Source organism: Rhinatrema bivittatum, chromosome 2, assembly GCF_901001135.1.
Source record: "Rhinatrema bivittatum chromosome 2, aRhiBiv1.1, whole genome shotgun sequence".
In the NCBI taxonomy this organism is placed as follows: domain Eukaryota; kingdom Metazoa; phylum Chordata; class Amphibia; order Gymnophiona; family Rhinatrematidae; genus Rhinatrema; species Rhinatrema bivittatum.
In genome coordinates this window covers 743,640,512-743,665,967 of record NC_042616.1, presented here as the reverse complement: position 1 = coordinate 743,665,967, position 25,456 = coordinate 743,640,512, and the positions used below count along the sequence as shown (strand labels likewise).

At 41.5% G+C, this 25,456-nt stretch overlaps 1 protein-coding gene across 1 annotated transcript in view; it reads left to right on the top strand.

Annotated features, from left to right (window-relative positions):
- Positions 1–25,456, top strand: part of CSMD3 (CUB and Sushi multiple domains 3) — a 3,551,396-nt gene that overhangs the window by 1,369,914 nt on the left and 2,156,026 nt on the right. The window contains 1 exon segment of the mRNA XM_029591914.1: positions 21,856–22,167. Within this exon segment, the coding sequence (XP_029447774.1) occupies positions 21,856–22,167 (312 nt within the window).

The window sequence follows — 25,456 nt, the reverse complement described above, 5'->3', positions numbered from 1 at the left end:
GTTATAAAATCGGCGGGCCACATGCACATGCATGCCGGATTTTGTAATTTGCATGCGAATGTGCACGCGGTGCACGCAGGGGGGGACAGTTTTGCAAAATTTGCAAAGCGACGCATCGCGGCCTTCCCCAGTTTCCTCCCAGTCTGCTCCAATCAAGGAGCAGACTGGGAGGGAACTTGCCTACCCCTTGCCTATACTCCCTTCTTATTCCTCTGCCTCCCTGACCCCTTAAAACTTCCTACCTTTTTTTGTTTGTTTGTTTGTTTCAGAACTTACGCCAGCTCCTGAGCTGGCATAAGTTGCGTGCCCCGGTAGGATGCTGGTGCACTATCCCCCAGCACAGCAACAAATGGCCGCTGTACCGGCGCCTCCAGCTCTGCCCCGCCCCACCCCTTGGACCTCCCATCCACACCCCCCAGACCCCCCCTTTTGCAAGGTTTGGCTCTTGTGCGTGTAACAGGAGTTCCGTGCATTGCCGGGCCCCTTCTAAAATGCACATGGCGCGCACAAGGCCCAGCTGCATGCGAAACCCCCATATTTTACGTGCGCCTGATATTTGTGAATAAGGTGAACAAATACAAAGAAAGGGGTCTAAAAATCTGTAATAGATTTCTAATTACCTGTAAAATGGGAGTGTTTCCAGATACGTCTGGCTGGGATCAATGTGTCCCATGAGAAACTGAGCAGAGTCAAGGCACGAGAGTACCTGTGAAGATGTGCCATTATTTTTTATTTTGTTCTAAGTTTCTGTTGGGCCTGGTATGAAGGCCTGGTGTGGGGCCTTGGAAGCAACATGGAATCATGATTGTGCAGCCACAGCAGCAGGAGGAGGCTTCCCATGGTGCTGGTGTTTGGCTGTAGAGAGAGGGACAGAGCAAGCAGAATGGATGAAGGCCACTGCTGCCACTCTGGTTCTTTACTCAAGCATGGTAGTGGTGAAAGAAGACTGCACTGTCATAGTTTGGGAGTAGGGTGGAGGATTCTGCTGGTGTCAGAGGGCTCTAGGAGGGCTCCCAGCACTGCTAAGAAGCGCAGGCCTTGTTTGTATTGACATCAGCTATGACATCATATCTGGACCATCAAGTCCATTTGAAATAATTTAAATAAATTTAAAAATAATAAAGCAGGTAAAAATAACAGAAATGGGCATTTTACCAGAGTACAGGGGAATGTAGATATGCAATGGGAGGGTTTTAATCGTTTTAGAGAAGTGGTGATTCTAGCGCCAGAAGAAAGTGATTAAAATCAGTCAAAATGTATAAAAATATTTAAAAACAAATTTGGATGCATCAGTGTCAGTGCAGTGGTAGGGAGCCCTTAAACATATCTCCACCACAAGGAAAATGCATGAGAGAGAACAAAATCTTTCATCAAAACTGCTGGATTTGTGCTATAAATTGGGGCAAAACAAATTGCAAAAATCAACTGGTCAGACATTAACCATTTTGGAAATGTTAAAGGGACAGTTTTAGGGGTAAAAGTGCAAGATATTGTACAAAGGAATCCATTCCGCACAGACACAGTAGATCCTGTCTGATTTGTAGCCCTTGAAAACAAGGGTAAGCAGGACACTGTGAGGCTGAAAACTGAAAGAGAAGCTGTTGCTAGAGTCAGCGACCTGCATTGTGGCAGAAGTCTGAGAGTGAAAAAGTGAAACGGCACGTGAAAGAACACCTAAGTAACACTGTGACCTGTTCTCCTGGGTATTTGGAGACATTTTACCCAAAATTAGAGTGATTAAAAATTGTTGTTGTAGGTCACCACTTGAGGCAAGGGGATGAAAAAAGGCATACAGTGCTCAAGATGTAATATCAGAAATGTATAGGTACTATTTTTTAATAACATCACTAGTGCATGAATATTACTATAAAGAAAAAAGTTGCTGTAGTGCTATAGTTAGAATCTGTGTGAGAGAGTAATTGTTGAAGCTGCTTAAGTCAGAAGTTTTGCAGCTGAGCTCTACCTTATGAACAGGAAAAATATTTTTAACACAAAAAAAAAAGAACAAATTTGGTCATAGATGTGTGAGTGATTGTATGTGAATGTGAGAAAATATTTTGGAAATTGTTTTGAGATAGTTGGAAAAGGTAAGAATTCAAAGCAGTTAATGGTAAATATTGTTGCTGGTTTATGAGAATTATTTACCAGTTTTTATAGGAGAGAAAGTTTTTGAATGAAAGCCTGTTGAGAAGTAAAAACTGAATACAAGTTGGGTGTTATACACAACTTCAGTTCTCTGAAATCAATATTTTATATTTTATTATTATTTCTTATATATATTCCACCTTTGGCACTTCAAAGTGGATTACATTTAGGTATAGTAGGTATTTCCCTATTCCCAGAGGGTTTATAATCTAACTGGGTCATTTATCAAAATACTTTATGGCCCGAACATGCATTAAATGGATCTAACGCACATGATAAATATCGCAACACAAGTTAACATGCAAATTTTAAATTTGTTATGCACATGGGAAGAGTTAATACAAATCGGAATCTCTTACCATAAAATATGGTAGATTAATGCACAGAAACATGGGGTTTAATGTCAGACATAATTACACCTTTTTCTTTTTGCAGTACAGTAGAATAAAACATTTAATCACATGAATGGATCGTGTCTATTTTTGCGATGATTATCACATGCAATAAAATGAGGTATTTGATCAGATAGACCTATCAGGGCCTCCTGACACAAACACAAGAATAGCAAAGGGCAGATATAACCCCATCCTAGGAAAGTCCCTGCACTGGAGGCTAAGCCACTGGCTTCAAAGGGAAAGGGTTGGAGCCCACAGCAGCATCTGGAACACAGGCAGCCATGGTGGAGGAGATACAAGGAGCACATCTATCCTCCATGAGCCTTATTGCTGGGCATGCCATAGGATTATGAGGTTAGCAGGTTTCACCTCAGCTCTTGGGCTATCCTGGAACTATATGAAGAAATCTGGGATCTGTATCTGGTCACAGAAAGGTCCCACACTATGATGGGCCTCACCAAACTATTGGCTACACTGCAATTCATGGCAGCCGGCTCCTTCCAAATGACAGAAGGGATCATGGGGGTAATGTCCCAAACTACATTTTCTTGCTGTCTGGACTAGGTCTTAACAGCTGTAACTAACTATATTAATTGCTACATAGCTTTTCCTGGGGTCAGGCAGAACTTGAAAAGAGGCTTTTATGCCATAGCTAACTTTCCCAATTTTCTGGGAGCTATCAACTGCACTCACATGGTCAAATCCCAGACCGTGATAGGGAGGAAATCTTCCGCAACAGAAAGCTCTTCCACTCCATCAACGTTCAAGTGATATGTGATGCTCGAATGTGCATCCTCAATGTGGTAGCCAGTTGCCCTGGAGTTATGCATGATTCCTTAATTCTTAGCAATCGGGCCTCTATGAAATGTTTGAGGATGGCCTCTACAGTGATGGGTGGCTCATAGGTAAGAGAGATACTTCTTTCTCTATTCCATCTTTGGCTATGTGTTTATGTGAAATGGTATGGACATGGGGGGAGGGGGGCTCTGAGGGTGTTACAGCATCACTGACATGACAAGTGGCTTGTACAGTTATGTCTGCAGGCCATTGTGCCAGGGCCTGCTTTTTTGTCCCCATGCTGCAGAGGACTGCTGATCGTGTGAGGGCAAACAATTCAGTTGCCATAAAGCTTGGTGTATGAGCAGGCACTATATGCTTTCTATATGTTCACTTTAAAAAGTGGCCTGTTCCTGTACTCCCATTTGGAACAGTTGAAATTTCATTGGTAATCACAAGCTTGAAGTGTTCACACTGCTGGTACTAACAGATCACGTGTGGCCTGTTAGTGATGGGTCTGCCAGGATGTCGGGCACAGTTAGCCATGGCTATCACACAACTAAACCAGAAGCAATGTCCTGTACATTTTGGGGGCCAGGCATATTCCCTGTGTCAGCACTCACAAATTGGTATCTCTAGAGAACATACTGCAGAGCAGGCAGGGACTTGCCCAATCACACCATAAGGTAGTGTTTTTCTGTTCGAACAGGTATGGCAGCTTTTATGTATTCTTTCAAGTTTGGCTGACTGCTACAAACAAGTAGCCTTAGCTTGGTTGTGAGGGGCTGCCACGCATTTGGTGAGTCCCCAGATGACATTTATTAGTCCAGAAGATCCGATCTAGAATCAGCTACTGCTATCCTGCACATAAATTTTCCCAGAAAAATGTGGCATGCACTTAGGGTAGGGAAATAAGTCTTTAAGGCTCAGACTAAGCTACAGGCTAGCTTCTACTGTTTTATAGCATGCTGTGGTTTGGCAGCAAGATCTCAAAATGACTGTACTGTGATTGATGTCCTAAATCTGTCTTTGGTGCAGCAGATTATGGCTATGGTTGTAGGACCTGGCTTCTCACCCTCATTGCTATTCCCAACATGCCGGCAGAGACGAGCTGCAATGGGGCCTTATGTTCTATCCACTGTGTCATAGAATGCACCTTCAGAGTTCTCAAAAAATAGATTTCACTGTTTGGACAAAATGGGTGGAGCTTTAATGTTTGCCCCACCCAAAGTAGGAGACATAATGCTGCTCTGCTGATTATTCCCAAATCTCACTCTACACCATGGAATACCAGTGAAGATACTTCGGGATCTACCCCCAGATCCCCCATGCACACCTGTACAAGCTGAGGACACCATGCTGAGCGGCAGCCAGCTTCAGCAAAACCTCATAGAATGCTACCTTGCCTGTTAGGCCTCAACAACCTCATCCTCTTCCTGGGAAGAGAGGCCAGTAGAGTGTTTGCTGCTGCTCTCCTCTCTATCATCTTTCTTTCATTCACTGTTCCTCTGTCTGGATCAGTGTGTAACCGGAAAGTCATATACCTACTTAGGATTCTTCTTGACAATGAAGTATTATTATTATTATTTATACATTTTTATATACCGACATTATATCATTGATGTCACATCGGTTTACAGCTAATGGAAAGGAAATAAGCGGGGGGGGGGGGGGGGGAGATGCTTATTTCTTACAATGGAACGTATTTCTTACAACGTAACTTACTGAACTTTAAGTTCTATGAATTTCTTATGATACAACTAAAGAAACTTAGCTTCATACGTATTTCTTACAGGGAAATGTAGTAAGCATAATGCAAACATAATAAACATAACGCAATAAATATAAGCAGATGGGTCATGGGGCACTGTACTACAGTTTAAAGAAAACTTGAAAACGTACAGAGAGGCACAATAATTGCATTAAATATAACGAGCATGGGTCCTGGGTAACTTGGAAGTAGAAAAGATTGAGTAACAAATAGTAGGAGGGGGAAGGTGCCATAAGAGGGAAGTAGAGTAGTAGACTGTACTTGAAAAATTGTAGCTAAAGAAAAGATAACATCAAATACTAGAGATGTGAATCGGAACTGGAATCGGTTCGGATTCCAGTTCCAATTCACATGTGCGTTTTTTTCCATCGGGCCCGATCACATTTTGTTTATTGGCTGCACCCCAGCCGATAAACAAAAAACCCACCCAGACCCTTTAAAAGTAACCCCTTAGCTTCCCCCACCCTCCCGAACCCCCCAAAACCTTTTTACAGGTACCTGGTGGTCCAGTGGGGGTCCCGGGAGCGATCTCCCACTCCGGGCCGTCCTCTGGCTCCCGGGCCGTTGGCTGCCACTAATCAAAATGGCGCTGATGGCCCTTTGGCCTTACCATGTGACAGGGTATCCGTGCCATTGGCCGGATCCTGTCACATGGTAGGAGCACTGGATGGCCGGTGCCATCTTGTGCTCCTACCATGTGACAGGGGCTGACCAATGGCACCAGTAGCTCCTGTGACATAGTAAGGGCAAAGGCTATTGGCGCCATTTTGAATACTGGCAGCCGACGGTCTGAGTGCAGGAGGTCGCTCCCGGACCCCCGCTGGACTTTTGGCAAGTCTTGTGAGGGTCAGGAGGGTCCCCCAAGACCCAAATGAGTTTTTTGGGCTGGAAATATGGGTCAAAGGGGCCCAAGGAAGCAGTCAGGGCACTGGAGACCTGTTTTTTTTTTTTTTTTCAAAAAGCCATGAATATGAAAATACTCAACAATTTTGGGGTATTTTTGTGGAGGCTATTTTTGGTAAATTCAATTCAGAATGAACTGAAAATGACCTCATGCATTACATTTGTTTGAAACAAATACTTATCTCTACTCGACGGTCTCTGAAGCTGAACCCTGGTAAAAAGGGGTAATAGTAAGTATATATGATAAAACAGGTGAGTACAGTACAAATGCCTTACGCATTAAACAATGTGACAGTGTGTGCAATATTTTTCAGCTTCACATATGTAGGAACTTATTAACATAACTTTCCTGGTAATGGAAAATTAGGCATTTACATTTAAAAACACAGATGGTCAAACAGCAGGAATAACTGGCAATTAGAGCAGCCTGCCTGATGGGATCACCCAAGCTCTACCAGCTAAAAATAGGAAGAGGAGCTGACAACTGGGGAAGTAAAAAGGCTGAAAGGTTCTCCAGCAGAAGAGATGCAGGAGAAACCAGTGATGGAGTTTCTCAGGCTCTGTCAGCCAAAGAAAATGAAGAGGAGCCAGAGGTATGAAGACCTCATCAGCTCAAAAGCAATGCAGAGCAATTGGTTCAAAGAGGAAGCAGTATGTTTAGCCTTTATCAGGTTTGTAGTAAGATGTTCCTGATCCCAGAAGAAAGAGAGCACTGAAACTGGGGACATGGGAAGTGACTAGAGGAAAATGGGAAAAGAGGGTTGGGGATAGGATAATGAAAATGAGTTGGTTGGGAGAGTCAGTGGAGGGAGAGAGATATATGAGGGTGTGAAGGGGTGAGTAGATGGAAGAAGAAAAAAAAGTGAGGGAGTGAGTTGGTGGGGAAATGGTGGCAGAGAAATGAGAGAAGGCTGCAATGGGCCGGCATGAGAAGTGAGGGAGAGAGAAAGCTCCATGGATGGGAAAAAGTAGGAGGTTTGCTTTTGCGAGGTACGAAACACACTCAACATGTACCACTGCCTCCCACCATCCTCAAAACAATTTATTTGTGGGCAGGTCCACAATATCATAAGTGCATTTCATCCCTGGCAAGTAAGATCTGAAAATAAAACGTCTTTGGAAATTTTGTGAGCTTTCCAATCTTGTGTTTTAATGCATGAGAATTTTGTACTCCTTAGAGCTGTCAGGTTGACAGCACTGTATACAGAAGTCCTTAATTTAGCTGGCATAGACATGTCCTGCTATGGCAGAACATGTCTTCTTATGCTTCCCTTTCAGTTCTTCAATGCCCTGCTCCAGTCAGTCTTAAACCACTATACCTTGGCATGGGTTATCTAACCCTTTGTTCCGACAATAAATCAGATAATGTTTAGTGCTACACCTCAGACTTCACAACAAGGATATATCAGGCACCAAGTGGCTGAAATTCAGTCATTATTTGGCTGCACAAGTTAGCTGGATAAATGTACCTGGCTAACTTGGCTGAGTTAGTTGGCTGCTCCACCAAAAATACTCACCTATCTAATAGTTAGCTGGATAAGTTTTTCAGGCTAACTTTAGGACAGCCAAATAGATTGCTTTATAGAGGGAAAACAGCCAAAAATCTGTCCTAGGCTTATCTGACTAATTAAGCAGGATAATGCTGAACATCAGAATGCCCCATCCTCACTTAGATGACTAACTTTTTAACCAGTTAAAAAATTAACCAACTAACCCTCTCATTTATCAAAATGCGCTAAGGCATTTTTGCATGCGTAAGAACATAAGAAATTGTCATGCTGGGTCAGACCAAGGGTCCATCAAGCCCAGTATCCTGTTTCCAACAGAGGCCAAACCAGGCCACAAGAACCTGGCAATTACCCAAACACTAAGAAGATCCCATGCTACAGATGCAATTAATAGCAGTGGCTATTCCCTAAGGGGTAGATTTTAAAAGAAGCGCGATCAGCCTACTTTTGCTTGCGCATCAGACTCAAGCAAAAGTACGCTGGATTTTAGTAGATACGCGCGGAGCCGCGCGTATCCACTAAAATCCTGGATCGGCGCGCACAAGGCTATCGATTTTGTATAGCCTGCGCGCGCCGAGCCGCGCTGCCTCCCCCCGTTCCCTCCAAGGCCGCTCCGAAATCGGAGCGGCCTCGGAGGGAACTTTCCTTTGCCCTCCCCTCACCTTACCCTCCCTTCCCCTACCTAACCCACCCACCCGGCCCTGTCTACACCCCCCCCTTACCTTTGTCGGGGGATTTACGCCTCCCGGAGGGAGACGTAAATCCCCGCGCGCCAGCGGGCCTGCTGCGCGCCGGGCCGCGACCTGGGGGCGGGTACGGAGGGTGCGGCCATGCCCCCGGGCCGTAGCCACGCCCCCGTACCCGCCCCTAAAACGCTGCCGACACGCCCCCGGAACGCCGCGATGACCGGGCCCGCCCCCCGACACGCCCCCCTCGAGAACCCCGGGACTTACGCGAGTCCCGGGGCTCTGCGCGCGCCGGGAGGCCTATGTAAAATAGGCTTCCCGGCGCGCAGGGCCCTGCTCGCGTAAATCCGCCCGGTTTTGGGCGGATTTACGCGAGCAGGGCTCTGAAAATCCGCCCCTAAGTAAACTTGATTAATAGCCGTTAATGGACTTCTCCAAGAACTTATCCAAACCTTTTTTGAACCCAACTACACTAACTGCACTAACCACATCCTCTGGCAACAAATTCCAGAGCTTTATTGTGCGTTGAGTGAAAAATAATTTTCTTTGATTAGTCTTAAATGTGCTACTTGCTAACTGCATGGAAAGCCCCCTAGTCCTTCTGTTACTCAAAAGTATAAAAAACAGATTCACACATCTAATCGTTCAAGACCTCTGATCTTAAAAACTTCTATCATATCCCCCCTCAGCCATCTCTTCTCCAAGCTGAACAGCCCTAATCTCTTCAGCCTTTCCTCATAGGGGAGCTGTACCATCCCCTTTATCATTTTGGTTGCCCTTCTTTGTACCTTCTCCATCACAACTATATCTTTTTTGAGATGCGGCGACCAGAATTGTACACGGTATTCAAGGTGTGGCCTCACCATGGATCGATATAGAGGCATTATGACATTTTCCATTTTATTAACCATTCCCTTCCTAATAATTCCTAATATTCTGTTTGCTTTTTTGACTGCTGCAGCACACTGAGCTGACGATTTTAAAGTATTATCCACTATGATACCTAGATCTTTTTCCTGAGTGGTAGCTCCTAATATGGAACCTAACATTGTGTAACTACAGCAAGAGTTGTTTTTCCCTATATGCAACACCTTATACCTGTCCACATTAAATTTCATCTGCCATTTGGATTCCCAATCTTCCAGTCTTGCAAGGTCCTCCTGTAATGTATCAGAATCCGCTTGTGATTTAACTACTCTGAATAATTATGTATCATCCGCAAATTTGATAACCTAACATTCTGTTTGCTTTTTTGACTGCTGCAGCACACTGAGCCGACGATTTTAAAGTATTATCCACTATGATGCCTAGATCTTTTTCCAGGGCGGTAGCTCCTAATATGGAACCTAATATTGTGTAACTACAGCAAGGTTTATTTTTCCCTATATGCAACACCTTGCACTTGTCCACATTAAATTTCATCTGCCATTTGGATGCCCAATCTTCCAGTCTTGCAAGGTTCTCCTGTAATGTATCACAGTCTGCTTGTGATTTAACTACTCTGAATAATTTTGTGTCATCCGCAAATGTGATAACCTCACTCGTCGTATTCTTTTCCAGATCATTTATATATATATATTGAAAAGCACCGGTCCAAGTACAGATCTCTGAGGCACTACACTGTTTACCCTTTTCCACTGAGTAAATTGACCATTTAATCCTACTCTCTGTTTCCTGTCTTTTAACCAGTTTGTAATCCACGAAAGGACATCACCTCGTATCCCATGACATTTTAGTTTTCTTAGAAGCCTCTCATGAGGGACTTTGTCAAACGCCTTCTGAAAATCCAAATACACTACATCTACTGGTTCATCTTTATCCACATGTTTATTAACCCCTTCAAAAAAATGAAGATTTGTTAGGCATGACTTCCCTTGAGTAAATCCATGTTGACTGTGTTCCATTAAACCATGTCTTTCTATATGCTCTACAATTTTGATCTTGAGAATAGTTTCCACTATTTTTCCCAGCACTGAAGTCAGGCTCACTGGTCTATAGTTACCCGGATCGCCCCTGGAGTCTTTTTTAAATATTGGGGTTACATTGCCCACCCTCCAATCTTCAGGTAGAATGGATGATTTTAATGATAGGTTACAAATTTTAACTAATAGATCATACATTTCATTTTATAGTTCCTTCAGTACCCTAGGATGCATACCATTCAGTCCAGGTGATTTGCTACTTTTTAGTTTGTCAATCTGGCCTAGTACATCTTCCAGGTTCACAGTGATTTCATTCAGTTCATCTGACTCATTGCCCCTGAAAACCATCTCCGGAACTGGTATCTCCCCAACATCAAGCTAGGTTGATGTTGGGAGATACCAGTTGTTACTTCATCAAGCTAGGTTGAGAGGACATTGCACAAATTTCATCTTTGGGTGAGTTTCCTCACTCTGAGAGTCATCAAATGTTCACAAGAGAGCACTGTTCTTTTTGTATGTCTCACATTGAATGTCAAAGTGGCCCCTAACCCCCTACACTAATACCTAAACCTCACCTTGAGTTACTAGGTGGGCCTCCCATAGAGATATAAATACCTATCTAGGGTCAGGGCATTATGGCTAGGTTCTCTCTCTCTCTCTCTCTCTCAGTACACATGCCCCCCCCCCCCCCCCCAGTGGTTATATGTAGGAAACACCACATTCTGACACTTTGTGAAAAAATGATCCCAATTTGCAGTAACTTACCTCTTCACATAGGTATTAGCACAAATTGCAATAAACTTCCTATTACCATAAAACACTTCCCATCACATGCAATATTTATCACATTTGATAAATCCAGGCCTTAGTGTCCTAATGTGTCATTCCTGAGAATGAATGCAAATAATATAAATCTTATTATGTTGGCCAGTTCATTTAACTGTTCCTGTTTTAGTTTATTGCTTATAAATTATATTTACCTCCAGATATACAGTAACAAAAATAAATAAACCTCAAACTAGCATCATCTTGGGTTACATTATTCTGTTTACATGAAATATATGGAATAATTATAACTCACAAAAAACGAATTCTGTGAAAAAAATAATTTAATCCATTTTGCCATTTCCTCCAGTTGTCAGAGTCAATTCAATATTTTCAGCTGTTCTGCATCTTTAATTCAAATAAGAATGTTAGCTACCTCAGTTTTCCATTCTGTGTAGGTGTAATGTGGGTGGATGATTTGTCTGTTTTTTACCTTTACCATGCTTCTGAAGTAAAACAACTTTTGAATACCATGATTTTTGCAGTTGAAAATTGATTGCTTCTATTAAGGGGGTTTTAGGTTTCATAGAATACATTCACAAGCACTAGAAGTTAGAGCACTGATGCAAGAAATTAACTCAAGGACCATGGGAAGAAGTGCAACAATTGTTTTTTCTTTTCTTGTGTTCTTTTTTTTTTTTTTTTAATTTATGATGGTGTCAAAAATAAGTCAACTTTGTAATCTTTATTCAGAAAAAAAATCAATCTATACTCCATGAAAAGATATTCATACCAAGTAATTCTTTCATAAATCCAGTAAATGCTAATTATTCCCAAAAATCTGTTTTTCCCTCTACAAAGCAAGTATAAAAAATGTCATCTTTGCTCATTTATTGATGAATTGTGATAATAACAATAACCTGCATTTAGAATTGTCCCATCTTTTAATAGTATCAGAATACAATAGTAAATTATGCAGATAAAGACCAAAATGTTCCATTCAAGGTGTTTAGGGTTGTAACTATTGATCCTTACAGGTTACTCACTGCCTCCTGTTTAGGGTTGAATTGTTGCTTTGCTCAAGTTAACCCTGTTTTCTTTTTAGGATTGTAACTTCTGCTATGTGTAGGTTACCCCCTTTGCAGAAATGTTATACCAAAAGTTACCATAGGTTCCCCCGGTTCTTTGTTTCCATGGTCTAGACCAGTGGTTCACAAACCAGTCCTCTGTCCAGACACTTAGCCAGTCAGATTTTCCAGATATCCACAATGAATATGCATGAGAGAGATTTGCATATACTGGAAGCAATGCATGCAAATCTGCTTTATGCTTATTCATTGCTAATAACTAGAAAACCTGACTGGCTAATTGCATCCCAAGAACCGGGTTCAGAACCTTGCTCTAGACCCTAGTTCTTCATTTCCACCCTCTAGACATGAAGGATCCTATATGTTTATTAGGGGTGTGCATTCGTTTTCACCGTATTGGCGATCCGCAACATATATTGCACTATTCTTAGTATTCATGGGGAAGCTAAACTTATCGCGATTCCCCACGAATAAACAAATCTTCACCGAATTATACGGCCACCTAAATAAAAATTTAAACAAACCCCCCACCCTCCTGAACCCCCCCAAGACTTAACAAAACTCCCTGGTGGTCCAGCGGGGGGTCCGGGAACCATCCCCTGCACTCACACCCTCGGTGCCGGTTTCATCATGGCGCCGATAGCCTTTGTCACAGGGGCTACCGGTGCCATTGGTCAGCCCCTGTCACATGGCCATCGGCGCCACCTTGTGCTCCTACCATGTGACAGGGGCTGACCAATGGCACCGGTAGCCCCTGTGACATAGTATGAGCAAAGGCTATCGGCGCCATTTTGAGTAGTGGCATCGGATAGCCGGAGTGCAGGTCGCTCCAGGACCCCCGTTGGACCCCTAGGGACTTTTGGCCAGCTTGGGGGGCCTCCTGACCCCCACAAGACTTGCCAAATGTCCAGTGGGGGTCCGGGAGCAACCTCATGCATGCCGGCCGTCTGATGCCAGTACTCAAAATGGCGCCGATCGCCTTTGCCCTCACTATGTCACAGGGACTTTGTCAAACGCCTTCTGAAAATCCAAATACACTACATCTACTGATTCACCTTTATCCACATGTTTATTAACCCCTTCAAAAAAATGAAGCAGATTTTTTAGGGAAGACTTCCCTTGGGTAAATCCATGTTGACAGGGTTCCATTAAACCATGCCTTTCTATATGCTCTACAATTTTGATCTTTAGAATAGTTTCCACTATTATTACAGGCACTGAAGTCAGGCTCACTGGTCTATAGTTTCCTAGATCACCCCTGGAGCCTTTTTTAAATATTGGGGTTACATTGGCCACCCTCCAGTCTTCAGGTACAATGGATGATTTTAATGATAGGTTACAAATTTTAACTAATAGATCATAAATTTCATTTTGTAGTTCCTTCAGAACCCTAGGATGCATACCATCCAGTCCAGATGATTTGCTACTCTTTAGTTTGTCAATCTGGCCTACTACATCTTCCAGGTTCACAGTGATTTGGTTCAGTTCGTCTGACTCATCACCCTTGAAAACCATCTCCGGAACTGATATCTCCCCAACATCTTCATTAGTAAACCAAGAAGTAAAGAACTAATTTACCCTTTATGCAATGGCTTTATCTTCCCTAAGACCCCTTTTAACTCCTCGGTCATCTTAGGGTCCAACCGATTCCCTCACAGGATTCTAGCTTCGGATATATTTTAGAGTTTTTGCCTCTATGGCCTACTTCATTTCAAATTTTCTCTTTCCCCATCTTATCAATGTTTTACACTTTACTTGACAATGCTTATGTTTTATCCTATTTCCTTCAGACGGATCCTTCTTCCAATTTTTGAAGGATGATTTTTTGGCTAAAATAGCCTCTTTCACTTCATCTTTTATCCATGCCGGTAATTGTTTTGTCTTCCTTCCACCTTTCTTAATTTGTGGAATACATCTGGACTGCACATCTAGGATTGTATTTTTATACAATGTTCATGCCTATTGAACACTTTTAACCTTTGCAGCTGCACCTTTTTGTTTTTTTCTTATTATTTTCCTCATTTTATCAAAGTTTCCATTTTGAAAGTTTAGGGGCAGATTGTAAAATCTGCGCGCGCGGGGTACATTTGTGCGTGCTACCTGGCGCGCAAAAATGTACACCCAATTTTATAACATGCGCGTGCTGCCATGTACATGTTATAAAATCAGGAGTCGGCGCACACAAGGGGGTGCACGCTTGTGCACCTTGTGCGCCGAGCCAAAAGGGAGCCCAATGGCTTTCCCTGTTCCCTCCAAGGTCGTTCTGAAATCGGAGCAAAATCGGAGCGGCCTCAGAGGGAACTTTTCTTCCACTCCCCCCCCACCTTCCCATCCCTTCCTCTATCTAACCCACCCACCAGCCCTACCTAAATCCCCTCCTACCTTGTTTTTCTTCTTTACACCTGCCTCTCCAGCAAGTCCTGATGTTACATTTACCCTGTCAATATTGGGGTAATTGAAATCTCCCATTATTATTGCACTGCCAAATTGGTTAGCTTCCCTGATTTCTCTCAGCATTTCATCATCTGTCTGACCATTTTGTCCAGGTGGACGGTAGTATACTCCTATCACTATACTCTTACCCAACACACATGGGATTTCTACCCATATAGATTCTACTGAGCATTTAGTCTCTTGTATGATCTTTATCCTATTGGACTCTATACCCTCCTGAACATAAAGTGCCACACCCCCACCCTGATATAGCACTGTTCCATTGGTTATCCTCCTTCCACCAGGTCTCTGTGATGCCAACTATGTTAATCTCATCATTTGCTGCTATACACTCTAACTCTCCCATCTTACTTCTTAGACTTCTGGCATTGGCATACAGACATTTCAAAGTGTGTTTTTTGCTTGTTTTAACAACCTGCTTTTCAGTTGTTAGGGATAATTTGGAAATCTTTAGCTTTGGTGATTTTTTACATATTGTCAAATGGACTATGTTTGCTTTTATTGGAACCTCTCTGTTGGGATGCCCTAACTCTCCTGTTTCATTATTATCCTTCAAGGATGCATTTCTCTGAACCATGCACTGCTGAGTGACTGTCGGCTTTCCCCCTTTTCTAGTTTAAATGCTGCTCTATCTCCTTTTTGAAAGTTAGTGCCAGCAACCTGGTTCCACTCTGGTTAAGGTGGAACCCATCCTTTTGGAAAAGTCTCCCCCTACCCCAAACATTTCCCCAGTTCCTTACAAAACTGAATCCCTCTTCCCTGCACCATCGTCTCATCCATGCATTGAAACTCTGGTGCTCTGCCTGCCTCTGGAGACCTGCATGTGGAACAGGAAGCATTTCAGAGAATGCCACCCTGGAGGTTCTGGATTTTGCTTTCTACCTAAAATCCTAAATTTGGCTTCCAGAACCTCTCTCCCACATTTTCTTATGTCGTTGGTGCCCATATATACGATGACAGCCAGCTCCACCCCAGTACTGTCTATAATCCTATCTAGGTGATGCGTGAGGTCTGCCACCTTCGCACCAGGTAGGCAAGTTAACAGGCAGTCCTCTCGTACACCAGCCATCCTGCTATCTACATTTGAAATAATTGAATCACCAACTATGATGGCTGGCCTAACCCTTCCCTTCTGGGCAGTAGTCCTGGGAGCCTTGTCCTCATTGCGAGAGGACAATACTTCACCTGGAGAGATGGTCCTTGCTACAGGATCACTTCCTGCTACACCAGGGTGATGTTCTCCTACTGGGAGACCTTTCTGATCCAAGGCAGCACTGAGGCTTCCAGACTTGATTTGGGACTTGGCTACAATGTACCTGAAGGTCTCATCAATGTATCTCTCTGTCTGCCTCAGCTACTCCAAGTCTGCTACTCTAGACTCCAGATATCAGACTCATTCCCTGAGAGACAGGAGCTCTTTGCACTGAGTGCACACATATAATCTTTCACCATCAGGTAAAAAATCATACATGTGACACTCAGTGCAAAAGACTGGAAAGCACTCCTCTTGCTGCTGGACTGCTGCTTTCATCTTAGTTTATTGAGTTCCTAATTAAGTTTATGATACTAAGGGAGTTGGAATTAGAGTACTTTAAATTTACAGGTGTATTTACTAATTAATCTGCTATTTGGTGACTTCAACCTGCATGTTGATACTTCCCCCCGCACTCCCTCATGTGATGCTATTCTCGATTCATTAAATGCTTTAGGCTACAAGCAATCTATCCATTTGCCCACTCACAAGGTGGGTCATACCCTTGACCTCCTCTTTACCAATGCCCTCATACAAACTGACACCCCCTCTCACACACCTATCCCCTGGTCAGATCATCACCTTATCAAAACTGATCTCTCCATCAAGACACCTACCTGCCATGATAGTACAAAAAAAACCATACATTACAGGAAAAACTGTACCAGAGATGACCTTATATCAGCAATTGCTAACAAACTTGACAATCTAGAACTCACCAATGTAGACACAGCTCTTGCCTCCTGGTATGACATCACCAATAATATAGCTAATTCTGCCTGCCCCCGGCAAACTAAACTTATCTGTCCTCAAAGTAACAAGAGTAAGAAACATTGGTACTCCCAAGAGCTAAAAAACCTTAAACAACACCTTCAAAAATCTGAAAAGATTTGGCGCAAGGATCCCTCACACACACACCTGGCACAGTTTAAAACCTCCCTACATCTATATAATGACAAACTTAACATGACAAAACGAGACTTCTATGCCAACAAAATACACCAATTCCAATACAACCCTAAAGTACTATATGATTACGTTAACTCACTTACCAAGACGGCTGCCCCCGACATCCCTGACATAGTAGCCAAATCCAAATGTGAAGATCCAGCCACCTTCTTCCAAACCAAAGTAGACAAGTTACTTTCAAAGTTCACCCCTTGTGCCAGTCCCATCAACATTGTCGAACCCGATTTCATCAATACAAAGACTTGCAACAATACTACTGTTCTCTCCTCCCTAGACTACACCTCAACATTAGAAATAGAAACCTTTATCAAGAAAGCCAAACCTTCCACTCACCCATCTGACACCATACCCACAAAACATCTCCTCACAATACCCAATATTATTGCTAAACCATTAACAAATATCATTAACCTCTCCATTAACTTGGGACAGGTACCTCTCTCCTTGAAACAGGCTATTGTCAAACCCATCCTAAAGAAACCCAAACTTGACCCCTCTGATCTAGCCAACTATTGCCCTATTTCCAATCTTCCATTTATTGCTAAACTCCTTGAAAAAACCGTTAACAAGCAACTCACAGAATACCTTGAAGACAATCACATCCTTGCCCCCGCACAATACGGCTTTCGGAAATCTCATAGTACTGAGACTCTTTTACTTTCCCTAACAGACCACATTATTAAAGGATTTGAGAAAGGACAATCATACATACTAGTCTTCCTTGACATCTCCTCCGCATTTGACACCGTCAGCCATCCCATTCTCCTACAGCGGTTGACTGAAATAGGCATCACAGGTGTTGCCCACAACTGGTTCAATTCATATCTCAGCAATAGAGATTACAAAATTCAGCTAGGCAATCATGTTTCCAAGGCTATCCCCCTTAATCAAGGTGTCCCTCAAGGTTCATCCCTCTCTTCAACCCTCTTCAATATTTACATTCTACCCCTCTGTCACTTCCTATCCATCCTAAATCTCCCACACTACATATATGCTGACGATGTTCAGCTCCTCATACCCATCACTGACTCTATTTCTAAAACCATGGATTTCTGGAACGATACTCTCCAATCCATAAACAATCTCCTTTCTTCCATCCACCTAGCTCTCAACACTACTAAAACTGAAATCATGCTCATCTCACCCCTTAACCACTTGATCCTTCCCCCTCTTTCACAGTTCCAATTTGCACAACAAGTCCGTGATCTGGGTATCATTCTCGATGGGCATTTCACACTGAAGAAATTTATCAACAACATACTAAAAAATGGCTTCTTTAAACTTCATACACTAAAAAAACTAAAACCCTTACTACACCACCCCCCCCCCCCCCCCGATTTCCAAACGGTGCTCCAAACCACCATCTTCACCAAAACCGACTACTGCAACTCCCTTCTCCTCGGCCTTCCTAACAACCCCATTCACCCCATTCAAATTTTACAAAACACAACAGCCCGAATCTTGACCAATTTACGCAGACACGACCATATTACACCTGTTCTAAAAGATCTACATTGGCTCCCAATAGCTTCCCGTATACAATATAAGACTCTCTCTCTCATCCACAAGGCTTTATACAATCCTGAAATGAACTGGTTTAATGAATCCTTCCGTTTACACCAGTCTAATAAGCCTACTAGACACGCACATCTCGCAACTATGCCCATCCCTTCCCCTAAACTCTACAAACTAACATCTACCAGAGCCCGTGCAATATCGATAGCCGGGCCGACCCTTTGGAACACAATGCCAGTTGAACTACGGCAAGAGGAATGCCTCAAATTGTTCAAGCGGAAACTCAAGACCTGGCTCTTCGCCAAGGCATACACCTAATTTCTCCCTTCCTCTCCACTGCCCACCCTTCCTCTCCTCTGCCCCCCTCTTCTGGCCCTCTATCCCCTCACTTCGCCCTTCTCCTACCTTTTTCTCCCCCCTCACCTCATACACTTTTTCTCCCTCCCTCACCTCATACCTTTTTCTCCCCCCCTCACCTCGCTCCCTTCCCTCTGCTCGCCACTCCCCCCTCTCCTCCTAGCACCCCTAAACTGCTTATCTCTTAGTGTCTTCCTTCTGTACATATGTATATATTTACAAACTCGTTGATTATTTAATGCAAATTTCCCCTTGTTATTCACACCCTCATTTATTCATTTGTTAACTTGTTTTATTTGTTCAATGTAAAGCGCCATGCCTGGCGTTTGTTTGTGTTACACTGTAAACCAATGTGATATCCTGGATGAATGTCGGTATATAAACATTTTAAATAAATAAATAAATAAATAAATAAATAAATAAATAAATTTAAGTTTACGATACTAAGGGAGTTGGAATTAGAGTACTTTAAATTTACAGGTGAATTTACTAATTAATCAGCTAGTGTCCTAAAAGAGGATGATTAAACTTTCAATATGGGCTAGTACAATAGTAAGATTAAGATAAAACCCTGATTGATTTTTAATGAGAAAGTGTCTCTTGCCCAAAAATCACGGGTTGAGTGGGTGGGAAAGACAGACACTAGAATTAACTATCTCTGGCTTGCTTATTACCTCAAGCACACTCAGACTCTAAAAAAATATATCCCTCTATTTCACCTTTCTCCAAACTTTTATAAATCCAAAGCTCCACTTACCAATCCTCTTTAACCACCATTAAATTGATCTTCACTCAGTTAATTGAAGGGTTTGATATTCTCGCGCCATTAGGCGCGCACTTCCAGTCCTTTTCTACTGCAAAGGATGTGGGGCCTCTGGAAGCTGGGGCTTTGGAATTCAATCCCTGCATCACTTGTTGTGACCTCTCCTGGGGGATGCTGGGAGCAGTATGCAGATAAGCTTTCCAGTCCTATTCCTATTAACATTGCTCTACCTTTAGGACTACAGGCCAGTACATAAATATCAAAATTCTTGTGGGCTTTATATTCTCATGTAAACTCGTAAAATCTTAAGTAGCGGGCACATGCTATAAAATCGGACGTAGATTTGTTCGTGCCGGGTTGCACGAACAAATCTACACCCGTGCATATTTTTTAAAATCTGCCCCTTAATGTTATCAATACTGAAATCCTATAGTTGTCTTGGAAGTTGTTTTAGAAATTATACTGGTGCTAATGTAGACATTGTGGGTTTTCTATGGCTGGCTGTAATTTATACAACTGACCATGGAGATCTACAAGTTTAAGAAATATGGAACAACACTTTTGAAAAATCACTAAATGTACAAAAGCTATTATTTAAAGGTGAACCATCAAGCTATCAGACATAAGCAGACAACTGCATGTCTGCTTTATTCTGATTTCTCAAGGGTTTTCTCATATTCTGTGCATTTCCTATCCCCATGGCAGTTAGTTTTTTTGTTTGTTTGCGTTTGTTCTTCTAGTTGACATGAGGCTGAAAGGGGCTCACAAGTAATCTAAATAAATATTTCTTTACAGAAAAGGAGGTGTCTGTATGGAACAGCCTCCCACTGGAGGTGGGGGAAACAAGGAGAGTATCTGAATTCAAGAAAGCATAGGATAAGCACAGTGGATCTCTGAAGGAATAGTAGGGATTCTAGAGCTGAGAAGCTGTGGATGCGCAGATTAGATAGGCCATATGTGGTGTTTTGGTTTTTTTGGGGGGGTTTTGTGCTATCATGTTTCTATATTTAGCTTTCACATAGCTTATAACTATATAACATTTTTCCATTTCTGATGGCAGACTCTTGATGGTGAAGTTTTATAATAATTTTCAAACTTAAAATATTTTGCAGCTTTATGAAGAAGTTAGCAGAGATAAAGCTTTCAGCTGTATATATATTTACCTTTATTTGCAGTGTAACGGTTTAAGAACAATTATCGGATTCTTCTGCAAAAAGTGTTTCTTCATATTTAATCCTCTGCCATCATGTATTCTCTTTCTATACCGACATTAGCTACTGTAGTTATTCATTTACAAACAAATACTGAACATCAATGAAATATTTTAAACACTTTATAAAATTCACTGTATTCTGCATTTATGTGTTTCAGGTAATTTAAGTTTAGTTCACAAAACTTCACTTTTCCATACTCATCCCACCTACTTTTGCAGTGTGATGATGTAAACTTGCCGTGGTGTTTTCACCCTAGTGGGCTGTGAAGTGATTCTGTTGTGCAGTGTTTGTAAAACATCCTGGGTCTTATTTATCAAGGGGAAAAAATGACCAGCAAACCTGATGCAGCATGAACTATCTCAAGTATAGAGGAGAAACCAAAAACAGCAAGTTACCATATTTGTAAGATTTCTGCTCAGTCTTGCCATATCATCAGACTGGGCCTGTGGCTATGCTGTAGGTTGTGCCCCTATGAAAGTGTGTGATAATACATGTTAGTGCAAATGATACCTGCAATCATAGCCCTTTAAGAATTCATTGCAGATATACAGTAAAATGACTGATAAGAATCATATATGTAGCATGCATGTGGACTTCTCACTTATCTTAGTTGTTGGCTTAAAACACATTCCCACTTCTGGAAGTTTGCACTATGTGTGTTGTGTCTGTTAAACTTAATGTAATATATGTAGTTTGTTGTCCTTCAAATCCGAGACCATAGCAATAATTCATACCTGGCTGAACACCCTTTTTTTAAGCAGAATATATTATACTAATTATAATAGAAATGAGCTAAAACAGTGTACATAATTGAGGAAATGAGGATGGCTGGACTGGACACAAAAATGCATTTCACTTAGCAAATTTGGTTGCATGTGCAAATTTCTGCTGTACTTCAGTGCTGGACAGTTCCATTTTTGATAAATGTGGCCTTTTAGGTCTAATGTCAATGAATTATGCTACAGAACTCTAAATGCTGTTTCTTATTTTCAATATGCTTTAGTTTCTCTCAGTAGACTAAAAACTGCTGATAAAAAACATATGTTATTCTTATCTGTCAGGCTTGTTCCTCTCCAGAAACGTGCTGGAGCCCTGACTCGATAAAAATACCTAAACTGAGAATAACAGATTACCTCACTGATGATGGATGTGCCTGAAATTGTCACATATTTTGAAAATGAATTCTCTTTTGTTGGGTTCTTAAATTATACGGTTTTTATGTGTCGTGTGATGTATTTTGAAAAACAAAGTTGTGATTTTTGTCTGCTTCCTAAGATGTAGTTCAGGAAAACTGATCTAAATAAAATGAACTTAATAAAAGCTCAATGCAAAAGAAAAAGTTAGCATCCAGTGCTACTATGTGTCCCACAGGTTCTTCTACTTTGGCCAAAACTCCTTCAAGTGGTGAGTTAAAGGAACACATTGAGACTACGGCTGGTGCCGATAAACTTACTAGCACATCTACTGATGTTACTGTATCCAGTGTTCCTGCTGTCCCCAACCAAAGAATTTCTGAAGAACACCACATGCAAGCTGTGACTCTCAGAGATGCAGTTCCAGAATCCAACCAAGCCATGGACCTGCTCTCCTTTCCTCCAGCAAACATGCAAAGCACAAGAAGACGACCACGCAATGCTGTACAGATAGAAAGACCTAAAGAACTTGCAGGTGTTACTCATAGAGGTATTGAATGTTATTTTACTTGTGACCATTCAGTAATAGCCACAACTGTTTCACTGTGCCATATACTGAAGATCATAGCTGCTCAGGAGCATTACACTTCTGGGCCAGTTAAACTGCAAAGCCACAACCCTTTGAGGTTTGTCGTGAAGCATTTGGCTTAATGATGATTCACCTTTTCTTTTCCTTATTCTTAATGCAAGGAATTTCACAGTAAAGTATTAAAATGTTCTTTATGATTCCTCAGTAACTCTGTATGTGATTGGTGCAATGGAGTTTGGAGGTTATCTTAGAAGCTATAGGATCACCATGAACTCAATTGTAAATAATTCAGAAACATTAGATGCTATGTAGAAAGAATCATATAACAACCAGAATAGAAGGACTTTGTACAAATCTTTCTTTAGTCTGTAGTGGGAGAATAAAAAATTACAACAAATGAATAAGTGTATTTAGTTATCATTAAGCATAGAATAGTTATAGTTAAACATAAATGATGTTGCTATTAAAATAACCATTGGTAATATAAGTAGTGTGCTGCTAATTTGGTATTTTCTCTGCCATTAGTCAATGGATTATGATCAAACAATGGTTAATATTTAATGTACAAAATGTACCTATATTCTATGTTATCACCTTCCAGATGTTGGCTATCTTTAATATATTTTCACACATGAAGCACTTCCAGATGTATTATATCAGTATTGTATTTGGATAATGAAGCAGGTAGCTGGATAAAATTGTCAACTGAAAATTGTTCCCACCCCCACCCACCTTGGATAAAAGTGAATGTTGCTGTGAAACAGCATCCATACATTTAACCAAGCACACAAAGGAACAGAGTCAGTGATCAATGCTTGGGATTTTGTCTAGAAATTCCTATCTGTGATTTTGCACCTGCTGTTTCCTGTATATTTTAGAAAATTCCTGTGATCTTCAAAAGGTTTGCAGGGCTAAAATCAGATTTTAGCTGCGCAAACCTACCTGTTTAAAGATGTGGCCCTTTTATCCAGTTCAATGTGTATGGTTAAAATTGCAAGATGCACACATTTAGATGGGTAAACAAGGGATTGGGCTGAGAAATTCTTGAAGCAAGCTTTAAAATTTAGACCTAGATTCATCATTTTGCTATAAATATAGCAAGAATACTTCCCATGATAAAAATGAGGCGTGGTTAGGGTAATTTTCCTGATACCATTTTGCACAGCTATTTTACCATGACACATTAAATTTCACAAGAGAGAAAGAGGGAGGGAGGGAGGGAGGGAGAGAGAGAGAGAGAGAGAGAGAGACTCTGTAGAGGCTCATAAAAGAGTTAACTATTTATACCACTGTAAGAGGGGGCACTAGTAACTCAGGGTGAGGTTTGTGGGGGTGGGGTTTGGTTCTGGGGGGCAATTGTACATGCACAGTCATATGTATGAACAGCACAGTTACCATCAGTGAAGATGGTAACTGTGGTAAAGTCGTTCTATAATGTTTCAATGTAAAAAGATGACCTGTTGTCAAACTATCCCTTAAGTTACCATGTAAACCGATGTGATATTCGTTTCGAATGTTGGTATATAAAAACAAATAAATAAATAAGATTTAATGTGATTTGGAGTGATGAAAGGTGAAAGAAGAGAAGATTTGTACCATGTTCTCCCTACCTAGCTTGATTGCAGCTAGGCACATTTTTATTTATTTATTTATTGATTGATTGATTAATTTTTATGTACCAGTGTTCATCAGAATATATCAAATCAGTTTATAGTCATTATCAAATATTCATTTAAAAATATTTGAATTTCCAAAGTTAAGAGAAAAGATATAAATACATAATTTCATAATAAAATAAAACAATAAAATAATAAGATAAAGTATTACAATTTAAACGTTTAAAGATTCAAAAAGTTAACAGCAGCAATAAGATAAATAAATATAAAATACTAAAAGGGTATAAAATTGTTAAAATTCTTGGAAGGCCTGTTGGAATAGCCAAGTTTTACACCCTTTTTAAATACTTTAATGTCTTATTCCATCCGCAAGTCTTGTGGTAAAGAGTTCCACAGTTGGGGCCTAGCAATGGAGAACACCCTTTCTTGGCATCAAGCCAAGCACTCTCTCTCTCTCACTCTCTCCCTCTCCCTCCCCATCCCCCTCAAAATGGGATTTGTGATAAATCCTGTTTCAGCCATAATACACAGCTATTGAAGGCATAATACTCAGAAAAAAGATGTAGTTAAATCCTGCAATAGCATGCATTACGTTATGGTGGGTAGTCTCCATTGAATGACTTATGAGAAGAGGTTGAAGAACCTGATTATGTATACCCTGTAGGAGCCGGGGTGATATGATACAGACCTTCAGAGACTTGAAAGGTTTTAATGATCCATGGTTGTCAACAAACCTTTTCCATTGGAAACTATTTAGTAGAACTAGGGGTCACAATTTGAAACTCCTGGGAGGAAGACTTAGAACCAATGTCAGGAAATATTTCTTCACTGAGAGGGTGGTAGATGCCTGGAATGCCTTTCCGGAGGAAGTGGTGAAGACTAAAACTGTGAAGGGGCATGGGATAAACACTGTGGATCCCTAAAAGGCTAGATGATGGGAATACAAATGCTAATCCAGCACGGAGCAGCAGTTGCTACCCTTGGGAGAAGCATGGGGGTGGCCTTCATGGGACAGCAGTTACTACCTTGGGAAGCTTGCTGGGCAGACTGGATGGACCATTTTAGTCTTTTTCTGCCGTCATTACTATGTTACTATGTTATCACATGCAACATTAAACAGCCCTCAATTCCATTTACTCTTCCCAAACTCTCCTACTTGAATACATTTGCATACACATTTCGCGATGAGATATTTATTGCATGTGTTAGGGCCCTAACACAATTTGATGAATGACCCTGTTAGTCAGTTAGTGCAAAATTCAGGGCTAACTATTAGGGATGTGTGAAGCCCAAACCTATCGGTTCGGGCTTCGTTTTTGGCCCACTGCAGGAAATCTTGTATTTCCCGTGGTTCGTGCCTTTAAAATTCAGGGGGACCTGAATTTCGGGGTTAGTGCGCACTAAACCCGAAACAAATTTTCCCAAAACTTTTGGAAAAATTCCTTCAGATTTTGGGTTCCCCTATCCAGGACGAATTAGGCAATTTTGTTGAAATTGCCTAATTCGACCTGAATGAATGCACATCCCTACTAACTATCCAAATCTAGTGAAATAACCTCAGCCAGTCAAATCTATCTGTTCAATATTCAGCCACATATATAGCCAGGTAATTGTAGCTGAATAGCTGTGTAAAG